This window comes from Manis pentadactyla, chromosome 12, assembly GCF_030020395.1.
Source record: "Manis pentadactyla isolate mManPen7 chromosome 12, mManPen7.hap1, whole genome shotgun sequence".
Classification (NCBI taxonomy): Eukaryota; Metazoa; Chordata; class Mammalia; order Pholidota; family Manidae; genus Manis; species Manis pentadactyla.
In genome coordinates this window covers 18,203,839-18,217,489 of record NC_080030.1, presented here as the reverse complement: position 1 = coordinate 18,217,489, position 13,651 = coordinate 18,203,839, and the positions used below count along the sequence as shown (strand labels likewise).

The 13,651-nt window shown below is 56.4% G+C and overlaps 2 protein-coding genes across 3 annotated transcripts; one reads left to right on the top strand and one right to left on the bottom strand.

Moving 5' to 3' along the window:
- Nucleotides 1-1,316: 1,316 nt before the first annotated feature.
- On the bottom strand, nt 1,317-4,194 carry STX10 (syntaxin 10). 2 transcript variants are annotated; one of them, XM_036878533.2, is made up of 8 exons: nt 4,041-4,194; nt 3,620-3,789; nt 3,362-3,456; nt 3,222-3,284; nt 2,170-2,277; nt 1,970-2,076; nt 1,781-1,875; nt 1,317-1,687 (listed from the first exon to the last, which is right to left on the bottom strand). In XM_036878533.2, exons 1-8 carry the CDS (start codon nt 4,073-4,075, stop codon nt 1,611-1,613), a joined length of 750 nt encoding a protein of 249 aa, XP_036734428.1. In that variant the 5' UTR covers nt 4,076-4,194; the 3' UTR covers nt 1,317-1,610. The 2 variants fall into 2 exon arrangements, with proteins under 2 accessions (XP_036734428.1, XP_036734439.1); XM_036878544.2 differs by lacking the exon at nt 1,317-1,687 and having other exon boundaries at nt 1,787-1,875; nt 1,974-2,076.
- A 1,746-nt stretch (nt 4,195-5,940) lies between these two features.
- Nucleotides 5,941-8,687, top strand: IER2 (immediate early response 2). The gene has a single exon (XM_036878560.2). The coding sequence runs from the start codon at nt 7,012-7,014 to the stop codon at nt 7,678-7,680; it is 669 nt and encodes a 222-aa protein (XP_036734455.1). The 5' UTR covers nt 5,941-7,011; the 3' UTR covers nt 7,681-8,687.
- Nucleotides 8,688-13,651: the final 4,964 nt, after the last annotated feature.

Genomic DNA, 13,651 nt, shown 5'->3' with positions numbered 1-13,651 from the left:
TAGCGGCTCCATTGAGCTGGCCATGTGGCAGGTCCACTTGCTCACTGCCTTTGTGGTTTGAAGCCCTCAGCCCCACGTATGCGTCATGAACACACACCTGTACCCCTTACCCCATCCAAGCCAGCACACATGCAGTAGAAGGAACACCGAAGTTGAAATGGCCAGTCTCAGTGCAGTTTGGAGTGTCTGAAGAGCAGTAGGTTCTGGATGTGACAGGACAAACTGTCCATTAAGTGAGATTAAAAAGACAGATATGTCTTAGTGTCCCAGTCAGATTAAAAAGATGTGCCTTAGGGTACCATCGATTCAGAGATGTTTAAAGTAGTGTGGAAAGATCTTACTGATTTTAGGAAATGCCATCTTGTCAAAAAAATCTTTGCCTCGAGGTGGAAAAGGCTTGATGCCTGCTGAGACCAGGTCTGCCTACAATGACTAGGGGAAGCTCCAGATGTCTGTGGGGAAGATCAAGTGGTATCTCAATATCCACGGAAACAGGTATATTTCAGTAAGACCAGCCCCCAGCCTCAGCTGCCAGAGTAGTAGAGCTTTTGAGGGCCAACATTAATAGGGAGCCTGTGTCTTAACATACAGATCGCCCCTGGTACACGGAAATGCCCAGAAGCACATCTGTTAGTACCAGGAAGACTTAGAACTAAGTACAGGAAGGACAGAGAACCCAAAGCCTTCTGCACAAAGAAAGAAACCTATACCCACTTGGTTCGTTTTAAGATTTGACCAGTCAGCCTAATGGAATGTCATCCTTGTAATGCCCAACACTGCGAACTCTTAAGTGAGCAACTGAAACGCATGGTTCTGATGCCAGATCAGAAGGCAAGGGATGGCAACATCTAACATGATAATCTCAGGTTGCGAGTTTACCTGGCTTTTAGGAATCATTACGTACTAAGGACCATGGTAGGCAAAACCCTTAATTTTACAAACTGCCTTGCTAGAGTGATGTGTCACAGAAGTGATCAGGTGGGCAGTGGAGCCCAGAGTGGCTCAGACACCCCCCAGCAATGACTGCTCAGATAGGGGATTTACCTGCCTTAGGCACCAAGCAAGCAGAAGATCCTTAGACTGAACTTAATTCAAAAGCTCAAGGAAGTATCAGGGTTTGGAATTTTCAAGGGTAATAAAGGACCTAAGCTGGAATCATTTTTTCCATACCAAATATCAATCACTGAAGTTCCTCATACACACATGTGCACACACACACACCTGGACCCCAGCGAGTGCAAGCAGGGAGCTTAGAGTGGGAGTTTCCATCCCACAGGCCGCCCCAAGTTTAGAGTCAGCACACAGTATGATACAGATACATATAAAAAAGGCTGGGGTTTTATTTTCAAGTTGGCTCACGTAGAAGGCACAAAGTAAATGGCTTTGGGGCACTGGAGTAGAAATGGGGAGGGGTCCCCTTACCTCCACCACCCCCTAAGCGCACTTGAGACAGGACCAGTGGTGGGCGCTGTGGCACAGGGAACCTGAGGCCCCACTAGCTCTGGATGAGTGCCTTGGGACAGCTCCCCAGGCAGGAACCTCTTGTCCCAGGGGGCAGGGCCCTGCCAGCTCTCCCAGCTAGAGGGACAGCCCCCTGGGGAGGGCCAGGGTCAGAGAGAGAAGAGCAGGATGAGAACCAGGAGAAGCACCCCCAGCAGCACCATAATGGCACACCACTGTCGGCGGTCTAGGGTCAAAGGGACAGAGGTCACAGGGGAAAGGGGGCACTGCTCGAAACCCATGTCCCCCAGCCCTGAATCACTTCCCCCGGGTGACTCACCACTTGTCATGTGGGATACTTTGGCCATCTTCCTGAGGACCCCATCCATCCGGGACTGGGTGTGGTCCACCTCATGAACAAAGGCATCCAGCATGCTGCCCAGACCAGGACCGCGTCAGCCCCCGAAGGCCCTGTGCACACGGGTCAGCAGAGGGCTCCCAGGGCCCACCCCCAGGGACCCGGCCTCACATGCCCTGCTCATCCAGCTCTTCTCCGACCCGGCCGGACATGTGTTTCAGAACCCGGATGCTCCCAGACACCATTTCCAGCTGTTGATCCTGTTGGCCCATGATCAACTGCAGATTGGATGAGGGGAACAGCTGTCAGTAGGGAGCTCTGAGCTGTCCACAGGTCCCTCCAGCGCAGGGCCCTGGATCATCCACACAAACCTGCTGCGTGGCCTGCTGCTCTTCAATGTAGCGAGAGGTAGCTGACACCACACTGGCATCCAGCAAGTCGCTAGATGACTTCTGGGAGGCTGGCCTGCCCGTCAACATCTGTAGGGGAACAGACCAGAGGCTCAGGCAGGGACCCCACTCACAGCAGAGCCAGACACAGGTTAGTGGCAAATAGAGATGGTGATTAGTCAGGAAAGCAGTGTCTGATGTGGAACAGCCTGGGTTCCCCAGCCCACCTCTTACTAGCAAGGTCACCTCAGGGCCATGTCACTTACCCTCCCTGTGCCTCAGTTTCCTCATCTGTAAAATGAAGAGAGCTATACTCCCTATCTCCTGAGATTAGGATGGAGACTTAATGAATTAATCTGTAGACAACACTTATCATATAAAGATGCATTTAAGAATTTAGACTTTAATCTACAAGGCAGCACACCTGGGAAGGCAGGTGGGCACTGTTAGAGGACTTCAAGCTGGTGTGGGCCTCAGCCACAAGACCCTCCCAGACCCCCATGTGGGCTTAAGATGGGATGGGGAGAGACCACCGTGTTACAACAGGCAAAGAAGGAACACACCACACAGAGGCAGCAGGGAGAGTGAGCACAGAAGGCATGAGCAGGTACACCACAGAGGCCAATGGTGCTCAGGCAGGGGGCAGGGGGCATCCGCTTGGGCCAAGTTCACACGCTCAGACGCATCAGTCACATACATACACAGAAAAAAGGTAGCTTATGTCTTGGGATCAGTAAGACACAGTAAAAAAAAAGAAACCATTTTCCCCAGGACACCAGTATAGATGCACAGGAGATGGCAGAAGGGATTACCCACAGGGAGGGGCTTGGCTGTATGTATACACCCAAAAAGTGCAGGCATGTAGACAGCCAGGACACAACTGTGCACAGGGACTATGAATGTTGACACAGAATGGACAGGCATGCACATATACTGGAGACAGGCAAACACCCATAGTGAGGGTCAGGCTTGCCCTCAAAGGGGAGGATCACCCCAACAGACTCAGGTGAATATGTTAGGTCAGAATGCCTTACCTCTCTATTATTCCTCTCCATGAAGGCTATGGCTGCTGGGCTGACCATATGGTCTCTCATTTCCTAGGGGTGAGGACAGCATCAGAAAGTTAAGACACCCCAACATTCCCACATTCACCTCACCCAGAAACTCTCCTCACCTGGACTGCCTCCCGCATCCGATCCACGAAGACCTTCCTCTCCTGCAGGTCTCCGGCTGGGAGCTTGAACTTGCCTGGGTTGGCTTCCACGATGCGTAAGCCACCATCGAGAGTCAAGGCCAGAGGCAGACACAACCTACTCCTGCCCCTTCAGCCCTGGACACCTACCGGGTACGCAGCCTCCCCAAGGGCTGGCTCCCAGTGCCCCCTACCACCCCAGAGGGCTCTCCCATGTGCCCCTCCAGCCCCCCAGGATATCGATGGTCTCCTCCAGATCCTCCAGGTCCCACTCGATGCTGCGCAGGCCATTCCGCAGCTCATTGGTGGTCCAGTCCAGCTCCTCGCGTCCGACTGCGGTGCCCTCCTGCAAGAGCTCGCACCACCTCTGGTACAGCCCGCGGGCAGTGTTCACAGCCTTCTGCACCTCTCTGTGGGGCAGGGGCACGGTGGGCGCGATGGGAGCAGGCGGTCCTCCCACCCGCCACTCTCCTCCAAACGGGTGGGGGACTCAGTAGATCCTCCCATCCCGCTGCGTACACTTCCCACTCGGCCACAGGGGAACCCCGACGCACGCACCCCGACGGCTGAGCCCAGACCGCCTGGCACGCTCTGGCGGGCACCGGGCACTGGCTGGCACGGGGACGAGCACCCTCTGACCTCCCCCATCGCTGTCACTCACCCTCGGACTACAAAAAACGGGTCTTCGAGAGACATGTCACTCCGCCGCCCTAGGCCGAGCCCCCTCCCCTCTCTAGGCCTGGCTTACTGGGTCCCTCCCAACCCGGGAGAACTCGCCACCACCCCCGCCCCCGCCCCCGGCACGTGACCACTGCAACTATCGAGAGCGGGGCCGCCAGGGTAGAAAGACAGGCCGTAGAGGCCCAGACTGCTGGAACTTCCGCCCTCTTTGCGGCCATCTTTGTTGTGGGCAGGAACGGCTTCCTGCCGGTGCGTACATCCAGTTCCCCCCTGCAGCTCTGTCCCGATGGTTTCGTGTCGGAGCTCGGAATCGTGGGTTCGAGACCCAGCCTCTCGTTTTTTTGCTGCGCAACCTCAGTTTCCCTTCTGGACAATGTAAATAAAAATAACCTTCAAATCAGACGAGATTATGGCTGGGGAAGGGGCACATTCGATTCATAGATCCTTTTAACGGATTCCCCGAGCCTACATCTGGATCCGGATCTGGGAGACCTCCCCAGTCCAGAGCGGCAAGTTTGGAAATGGGTTGGGGGAGATGTGGTCCTCCCCACCTAACCGCGGGGGCGGAGGGAGACGAGGGCATTCTCCGGTGGGGAATTTTGCTGTACTCTCCCCTCCTCTTTTTTTCCTGCGGAGGAGGGGCGTCCCGACGTCGCCCTGGGGTAGGGTGGCTGTACGTGGGGGCCCCGGAGATGCTTCTGGGGTGTGGGGTCTTTCTGGGTGCGAGCCTGGGAGTCGCAGGAGGGGATATGGTAGTGGGCCTGAGGATGGTCTGCAAGGAAGTCCTCTGCGTGGGGAGTGGGGCAGGTATGGCTGGTTAGAGACTCATAGGGTTGCCCTCTGTGTGACAGAGGTGCTCTTTCTTCAGAAAACCACTTTATTTTTTTGGCCGGGGAAGCCATTGCCGGAGTGGAGTCCTGGTCTCTCCCCTTGGCGAGATCTGAGAGGGATATCTGAAAAATCCTCGGAGGGCCGCCCCGGTGTGTTTCAAGAGATAGCGCCTCGACTGGGGATATCTTTGTGGAGTCTTCCATGGTAGTGGTGGTGGGAGGATGTGGGCGTCCTCAGCAGGTCGCTTTAATGTGTGGCAGGATCGCTGAACAGGTCGTTTTTGAAAGGATCTTTTATAAGAATAATTGTTGAGCCCCCATGTGCAGGGGGGTGGGAGGCGGGACGTGAGGGTGCTCAAAAGGTGCAAGATTTTTTGGGGGAAAGCAGGAATACTTGGGAAATTTTGTAGGGGGGAAGTAAGAGTGTGGGGGGATAGGGATGAAGGGGTCCCCAACGAGTCGCCCCGGTATTGGCAAGGTCTTTGTATAGGATCTGTGGGAGATGGCGTCAATGGGAACCCTGAGGTCGCCCCTACCCGCCTGCGGGCTGCTTTCCCGGAGGGGCGTCGCGCCTTCCTGGCCTCCGGAGGGAAGGAAGCGAAACTTGCCTCTCCCTCCCGGCGCCCGCCTGGAAGCCGCTCCGGAAGCCGGGGACTCCGGCCAGCTCCAGCGGCCAGGTTTGCGTTGACGGAGAGGGAGGGAGCGTGTCCTGAGACCAAGGCACCGCCCCCTCCTGCCCGGAAGAAGCCTGCTACTGCCCAGTATGGAGCTCCCTGCCCCTATCCTTATATGGGCATCCGGAAGCGGTTCGTGCGCCTATCCTACGTCATTACTTCCAAATTTAGTCCGGGAAGTCTAGTGCGTCTAGAGGCCTGAAGACCTAGCGCACCAGTCCGCTGGGCGGAGCCTCTCATTAAAGGGCCCGCGCCATGAACGCTGTAGCGAGACGGCCAAATGGTGCGCCTTTATTTTAAGGAACTGGAAATAGGTTTTTTTGGAGCGCTAGCGCGTAGCGAAGGATAGGGCCGACTTTTTTTTTTTTTTTTTTAGTCTATTTGTTCTACCTTCGTTGCTGTTTTCCGGCTCCCAACCCTGCCTCCTGGGGCGCAGAGGCAAAGCGAGGAGGCCTCGTCGTCGAGGGAGCAGCAGTGGAGTGTTCAGCGTGACAGTCTGGTAGCCAAGTCCGCCTCTTTGCCACCACCAACCCCACCTGTGGAGCCCCTTTGGAGGGAAACTGGGGGAATGCTCGGTGCGGAGCGCAGGAATAGCAGCGCGGGCTGCTCTCGTGTCTGCAGACGTCCTCTGTCCGCCTTCTTAACATCTACAGACAAGGCGAGTGAAGAGGGCTGGCTAGAGAGAGAAGAGCTGGAGGCCCCAGTGGCCCCATTCACCGCAGTGACCCATGTATTAATTTAACAAATGTTGGACGAGCCACTGGCTCGGTTTCCCCACCTGAAGAAATCAGGTATTTCTTGATTGGAGGAGTGGAGATGAGGGATCAATATTTGTGAAAGGAAAGCCCTTAACAACGCCTGGCACGTTGTAAAAGCTCCATCAGTGTTTAGCATAGTTATCGATTCAAAAAAACATTAATTAGACTTCGTAGATGATAGGAACTATTCCCATGGGGATGTACCGGCTCGAAACCCAGCCTTCCCAAGTGTGAATGGAAATGTGCTGCCTACTACCTGCTGGGGCTGCAGACGCAAGCACATGGGTGGGCCCTGAGCCCCACTCGCGGTTCCTCTCCTACAGGCCAGCGCGCGGGCGCACTGGGGGACCCTGAGAAAGGAGACCATCCCGAGAGCTCAGCGTGGACTGGGGAACGCTGGTCCTCGCCCGGGTTCCAGTACCCTTGCCCAGCTCGGTAAATTGTGCCTTGTCGCTTTAAGGAGTGTCTCGCCATGGCGAGGTGGAAAGCCCGGATGCGGCGCTCTGATTGGGCGGGGCGTCCATGACCTCACTCTGGGTACAAAAGGGCCCGGGTGGCGGGCGCTGGGGCAGAGTCCTAGCAGTGTCACAGACTGGGTAGGTTCGAGCAGAGGCGTGAGCGAGCGCGTTGTTCGGAGTGCACCTGCTACCTGCCTTTTCCAGCTCGGAAGTCGCCGCCGTCGAACCACCATGGAGGTGCAGAAGGAAGCGCAACGTATCATGACCCTGTCGGTGTGGAAGATGTACCATTCGCGCATGCAGCGCGGTGGCCTGCGGCTGCACCGGAGTCTGCAGCTGTCGCTAGTCATGCGCAGCGCCCGGGAGCTCTACCTCTCGGCCAAGGTGGAGGCCCACGAGCCCGAGGTCCCATTGCCGCCTGCCCGCTCCGCTGACCCTCGCCTGCACCCGCCGCGGGAAGCGGAAGCAGAGGCCAAGGTAGCGCCCCCCGACGGTGAGCAGCCCTCTCTGGAGCCCATGGACACGCAGGAAGTGTCCCGAGCCCAGGAGACCCATACCCGCTATGCCCCGCGCGCCGCCAAAATCAGCCGCAAGCGGCGAAGCAGCAGCCTGAGCGACGGCGGGGATATAGGACTGACCCCGAGCAAGAAAGCCCGCCTAGAAGAAGAAGACCAAGAAGGTGCTTCTTCGGAGGTCTCTGATCGCCTGCAGCCCCCTCTGGCGCAAGCTGAGGGCGCCTTCCCCAACCTGGCGCGCGTCTTACAGAGGCGCTTCTCCGGCCTCCTGAACTGCAGCCCCGCTGCTCCCACGACGGCGCCGCCGGCGTGCGAGGCAAAGCCGGCCTGCCGCTCCGCGGACAGCATGTTGAATGTGCTCGTGCGGGCCGTGGTGGCCTTCTGAGTGCCCCAGAGCTGCGCTGCCGGAGCCCAGAGCGCGGGCCAAACCGTCTGTCCGAGTGTGCAGACCGAGGCATGGCCCATCCCCGGGGAGCGCCCGCGGAACCGTGGAGAGAAGCCACCGCCCGGGCTGCTGAGAGGCCCGAAGAGGGACGCTGCCTCCGGGGAGCCGTCCCCGCCTGTGTGTAGTTGCGGCGCCTAGGAGCCTGAGCCGCGGGGTCTCTGGCGCCTTCCGCCGAGACCTGCCGCGCCCACAGGTGCTGTCTTAACGGACTGGGACGTAGACCTTTCCCTTTCCTCCTGGGACTGGGAGTAGGGAGGCTTAGTTCTTTAAAACTCCTCAGGGTCGGACTTTATTTTTTACTGGGGCTGTGCTGCCCTTTCAAGGTTTTTCAATAGTTGGTTTCTGCGTTTCCAAACTCAAGAGAATTCCAGGCGCCCGCCTCCCCCCTCCCGTGGCATATTTGTGCAAGCGGTCATCGTTGCGTCATGGGGCAGCCGTGGGGAGCTTCCTGTTGCCTTGCGTGGGTGTGGGGCCTGGGAGGAGGGTCTGGGGTGTGGCTGTGGACCGCCCTGGGGGAATAGGCGAGCGGCTTGAGTCACTTGGCCCCGCGTGTTGCGGGCTAGTGTCCCGCGCCCCTGCGCCTTCCGGTGTATGTATGGGGGGCCCTGATCTAATTTCAGGTTAAAAATTGTTCTCATCTGGTGCATTAGAGGTGGGAGTATGTTCAGTTTCAAGCGTGACCTTCCTTCAGAGGCAAACACAAATCGATTGGGACATCCATATTCCTGGTCTGAATCAAATATGGAGGGGAGAGAGTCTCTGGAGCGCTGTGGGACTTAGCTGGGACCAGTGGCCGGTGAGACTGGACCAGTTTGGGGAGGGGGGAGGTTCTTGCCAGGGCGTGCTGAGGAGGTTTACCTTTATTGTGGTGGAATCTGTTTAACTTCATCTTTCTGGTCTTTTGCTAGAGATGCCAGATAGGAAAATAAAGACCATTTGAATAAAAAGTCTGCTGCCATCCGGCTTTCTTCGCTGGTGGGGGGCGGGGCGGGACCAAGGGGTCCGGAGCTGGCTGCGGCTCGCTGGGGCCCCAGAAACCCGTCTGACCGGTCACCACGTGGGCAGAGAGGGCGGGAGGGGCCTGGGCCTCTGACGGAGCACTTCGCGCCGGGCGCTGTGATGTGCTGACTCAAGCCTCTCAGTTTTAGGGTTCCTTCCAAGTTACCCTACAATTAGGCGGGGAAAAAAGGACTTTTTGAGTTTAGACACTTGTAGGGGGCGTACTGCCGGTTACAAGGCATCAAACAGAGTCCGGGAACCACGCCGCCGTCGGAGACTCTGGTTCTCCCCCTACCCGCCTCCTGCCTCGGCTTGACAACCTCAGTCACCTGCTAGCGGGGGTCTTACAGCCTAAGGTGTGGGGACCTGAGCGGGTGAGCTTTGGAACACACTTGATGCACCTCTGCCAATCTCAAGGGGTATAATTGTGAGGCTCAGGCAGTGTCCTTATCTGTGAAGAGCAGGCCAGCAGGCGGCCGTGGGTTTAGAAATGCCCGAAGCTATTTGCTTCGGCCCCACCCCAGCTCCAGGTTAGCCATCCCGGAGAAACAGTTCACCCTGGTTTGGTTTAGGAAGGGGGCTTGCAGATGCTGACCCAGGGCGGGTGGCGGGGTTGCTGTAGGGAGGACAAAGGAGCCGCAGGTGCGAGGAGGGAGGGCGGCGGGAGGCGCCGGGAAAGCACCCGCCCCTCCCCCAGGCTGGCCCGGCCCCTGCGGGCTTCCCGCGCCTCGGGGGACCTGACCTCAAGGAGGCCGGAGGGTAGAAGGAGGAGGGGGCAGTGCAGGGCCGACCCGCTCCGGATCGTCCCCTGCTGGCTCCCTCCCAGCCTCCCAACCACCTCGCTCCCTCCTCCCTCGGTTTCCTCAGGGGAATTTCGCCTTGTCTCCGCCGCCACCTGACTGCTTCCCGGGAAACGTGGGAGGTTTTAGCGCCACCCACTACGGGGCCTGACCCACAACTCCCCAGTGGGACGTGGGGAATCGGAGCCCCACACTCTCAGCGGTAACTCTATGCACCCGCGTAGGAGCAACCTCCCCGCGAGCCTGGCCCGGCCCAGGAAGTCCCCGGCGGCAGGGGAGGGGGCCTCACTGCGCATCCTGTCGCAGGAACCGCCGGGCCCTTCCTTCCGCGGGAAGCCGCTTGGCGGACCCCTGCCCCCGCCAGGGCGGCCCCGGGGTTTCCGGTGCCCGAGCCCGGGGTTAGGGGCTAAAGATGATGGATGCAGTGGGAAGACAGCAAGACAAGCATCCCGCACACATATCCCCTGAAGATACACCCCTCTCCAAGACCCCATTTCACCCATAAGGATAGGCAAAAACTTGCCAGGAACCACGGACGTTGATGAGGCCTGGAGTTTTCCCACCATTCCATGGTACTGGGTCATTCGGACAGGCCCTCTGAGGGAGTAATCCATTGGACAACTGCTTTGAAAACGAAAAACGACACATCTGGTGACCAGTGATTCTCCAGGGAACCTCAGGCATGCGGAAGGAGGCTCCAAAAGGGTGGTCACTGTAGTGTTGTCCAACCTCCGCTCAAATTGCAAACAACCTACGTGCCCGTGGAACTGGACTGATGTGGTAGAATGGGGACTGTCTACCCATGACCCTCCCCAGAGGATGAAAGGCCAGAACCAGATAGATCTACGTGTTTGGACGACAGAGATATCTCAGAACCATGAGTGACAAAGACCACCAGCAGAAGTTGTGAGGTAAAGAACACAGATTCCGGAGCCACACAGCCTGCTCTGTTTGCTTGCTGTGTAGCTTGGAACAAGTCACTTCACCTCTCTGGGCCACAGTTTACCTGGCTGTAAACAGCAATAATAGTCCCTACCTCTTAGGTTCCTTGTGAAGATTAAGCAAACTAATAAATGTAAAGTATTTAGTAGGATGCCTGGCACACAGTGTTACCGTTTTTATTATTATTAGAGCCAGACAATAACAGTGCTGGCTGTTTGAAAGCATATACAGCAAGAAAGTATATATGTAAGGAAAAGTGTGTGTAGATGCTGTGCTAAGCCCAGAGAGCTGAAAAATAGTCCAGCTCGAGGTGGGTCTCATCCTCCTGATTTGACGGAGTTGGTTTTTCCCGCCTCCAGGCCCGCACACTCCAGCATCCCTTGCCCGGGCCTTGGGCCTCTCTCTGTCTGCGTTTACACCCTCGGCAGCCTTATTCAGGCTTAGGGCTCTAAATGCCACCTCTGTGGTGACTCCCAAATTCAGCTCTCCATCCTGGACTTCCCCCCAAGCCCCATACTTGTCTGTCCAGGGCCTTCTGTCTCCTTGTGGGGGCCTAAGGAATTCCCACCATAACAAGATTCAAAGGGGATTCTTGCTGTTTCCTGACAGCCTTCTAGCTGAGGAACCCTCCTTGAATCCCTTTTTCTCCTTCCCTCATGCCTCATTCTAGTCACAGGGGTTGTCAACATGACCTCTCTGCTTCATTCCCCCACCTTATGGCTCCTGCTCAGGTCTGAGCTGCCACCACCTCTCACTCTTCCCTGCCCTTGCCCCCACTGCCTATTCTGTGCAACAGCTGTGCCGGATCTTATAAAACACAAATTGGATCACTTCCCTCTCCCATCTCCCCTCTGCTTCATCCACACTGGCCTCCTTTCTGCTTGGAGAACAGGCCAAGCATGTTGGAGCCCCATGGCCTTTGTACCTGCTGTTTCTGCTGTCTGCCGTATACTCTACTTCCAGACACCCATTAGACCATCCTCACTTTCTTCAGATTTCTGCTGAAATGGTACCTTCTTGGGGAAGCCTTCTTTGGCCACCAGATCTAAAATAGCACCCTATTCTACTCCTTGACCCTGCTCAGTCTTTTTAGAGCACTGCTCACCCTAATCAGATAAATTTATGTTCTATTTAGGATCTGTATTCCCAATGTCAATTCTAAGAATGCCCAGCCCAGGCCTGAATGAGTAAATGAAGTTGTATGGGGTGAGCAGGTGCTAACTGCTTAATATTTATTATCTAATTTTATCAGTGGCCTCCCATGGCTCTTAGAAGAGAATTTCCCAAATTTCAGTTTTTTTTGTCATATCTGCATAACAGCTTACCTATTTTTTTAAAACTTAACCCACTTGTTAATCACTCACCATAGTTAGAAGGAAACAGTTAATAGAAGTTACAATGAAAACAAAACAATGTCCTGAGATCCTGCTGAAACAGTAGCCAGTGTGAGATTCCACACAGCTTTCTTAGTTATAAAGGGAGATTGGCAAGCATTTTATTAAGGCAGGAAGACCATCCTTAGTCAGACTAGCTGGACTGAGAGCTGACAAGGGAAACACTCTGAAGAATTCATTCTATGTTATTTAAATAACACTGAATCCCTTTGCCCACTGCCTCAGAGTTAGGAAAATTCTTGTGGAAAAGGAACAAAACTCCTAGGACTGTCTGAAAAGCTGTTTGACCTGGCCCAGCCCATCTCTGTCCTAATCTTGCATCACCCTGAAGCCACACTAACCTGCTTTTTGTTCGCCATAATTCCACCATCTTCACAGTCACTGGCCTTTGTCTATGCTATGATCCCCCGAAACTCTTTTCCCTTCCCTATTCATGGAATTAAGACAGCTCATCTCAAGGGCAAAGCATCAGGGAAGTGTTCCCTGTCTGCCCCCCATTTGGACCAAGTATTTAACACTCAAGAACTATTTCTTTTGCTTTTTTGTGATGGTATTTATCACAACAGCAATTTTACATTTCCTTCTGGACTTGTCTCCTTTTCTAACCTCTGGTGTCCATAGAAGACAGGGACGAGTCTAGCAGGCGCTTAAATTATTGTGGGTTAATAATGATTTGCAGCTCTCCTTTGGGGTCGGTCCTTTCAGCCTCCACTTTTATCAGACCTGGAAACTGAAGGCCAGAGAGGATCGCCCAGCGGGAGAGCAAGTAGGGTACAGCTCTAGTCGCGTCCCCCATCCCGACATCTCCTCCCCAACTCTACTGTGCAGGACTCAAGGGACAGGGCTGAGGTGGGAAAGGGCCGGGCCACGGGTCGGGACCAGCCTAGAAGCAGCACCCAGACCGGTTTGCCCGGTTCCAGGAACCTAGGTGAGGTCTGCCGTCCGAGCGGGTATACACGCAGACCTTGCCCGGGCTGATAGCGGGGCGGGGCGGGGACTTGATCTCTGGGAGGAAATTTGAGTCCCCCGCGGGGCGCAGGGGTGGGGAACTAGCCAGGGCGCGGGACGGAGCAACAAGGATGTCAATCATCATGGGGGCGGGGGTACACAAATTATTCCGCCCCGCTCTCTCCCCCGGGCCCCGCCCCTGCGCACTGCGTCCAGCAACTTCCAAGAACTGCCAGAGTCGGCGGTGGCCCGGGCCCCGCCCCTCGCCGCCAAACCGGTTCTTTCCGGATTCCGCCCGGACCCTCGGCGTGTGGTTCCCTCCACCCTCTGCACGCCCCACGGATGAGGGGGCGGGGCTTAGGGGCCGCACTGGAAGGCCGAGGCCGCGCCGGGGGGCGTCCGGGGCTGGGGGTCGGCTCGGAATCAGGTAAATGGCGGAAAAAGTCGGTGGGAAACGAGGATTGCGGGAGTGAGGCTCACGCTAACCCACGCTTGGCGTGGAGGCTGCTGAAGTCCCTCCCTGCGCCTAGGGGAGACCAGACCTTCCTCACCTGTGTCCGGGGGACTCAGAGCCCCCCCACCTGTGTTCAGGGAGCACAGACGTCTCCCATCTGCGTCCAGGGTTGCTCTCACTAGGGCACTTCCTGTGTTAAGGAGAGCTTAGGTCTCCCCAAATTTGTGTCCAGGAGAGCTGAGCCCAGACACTAAGGCTGTCTACCTGCAGCCCGGGCCTGAGGCCTCCCCAGGCCCAGCTCCCTGCCTGACCCTTTTCTGTGCAGCCACCCCTGAGCAGAATTCCCACCTATCACATCCCTGTCCCGTAGTCCG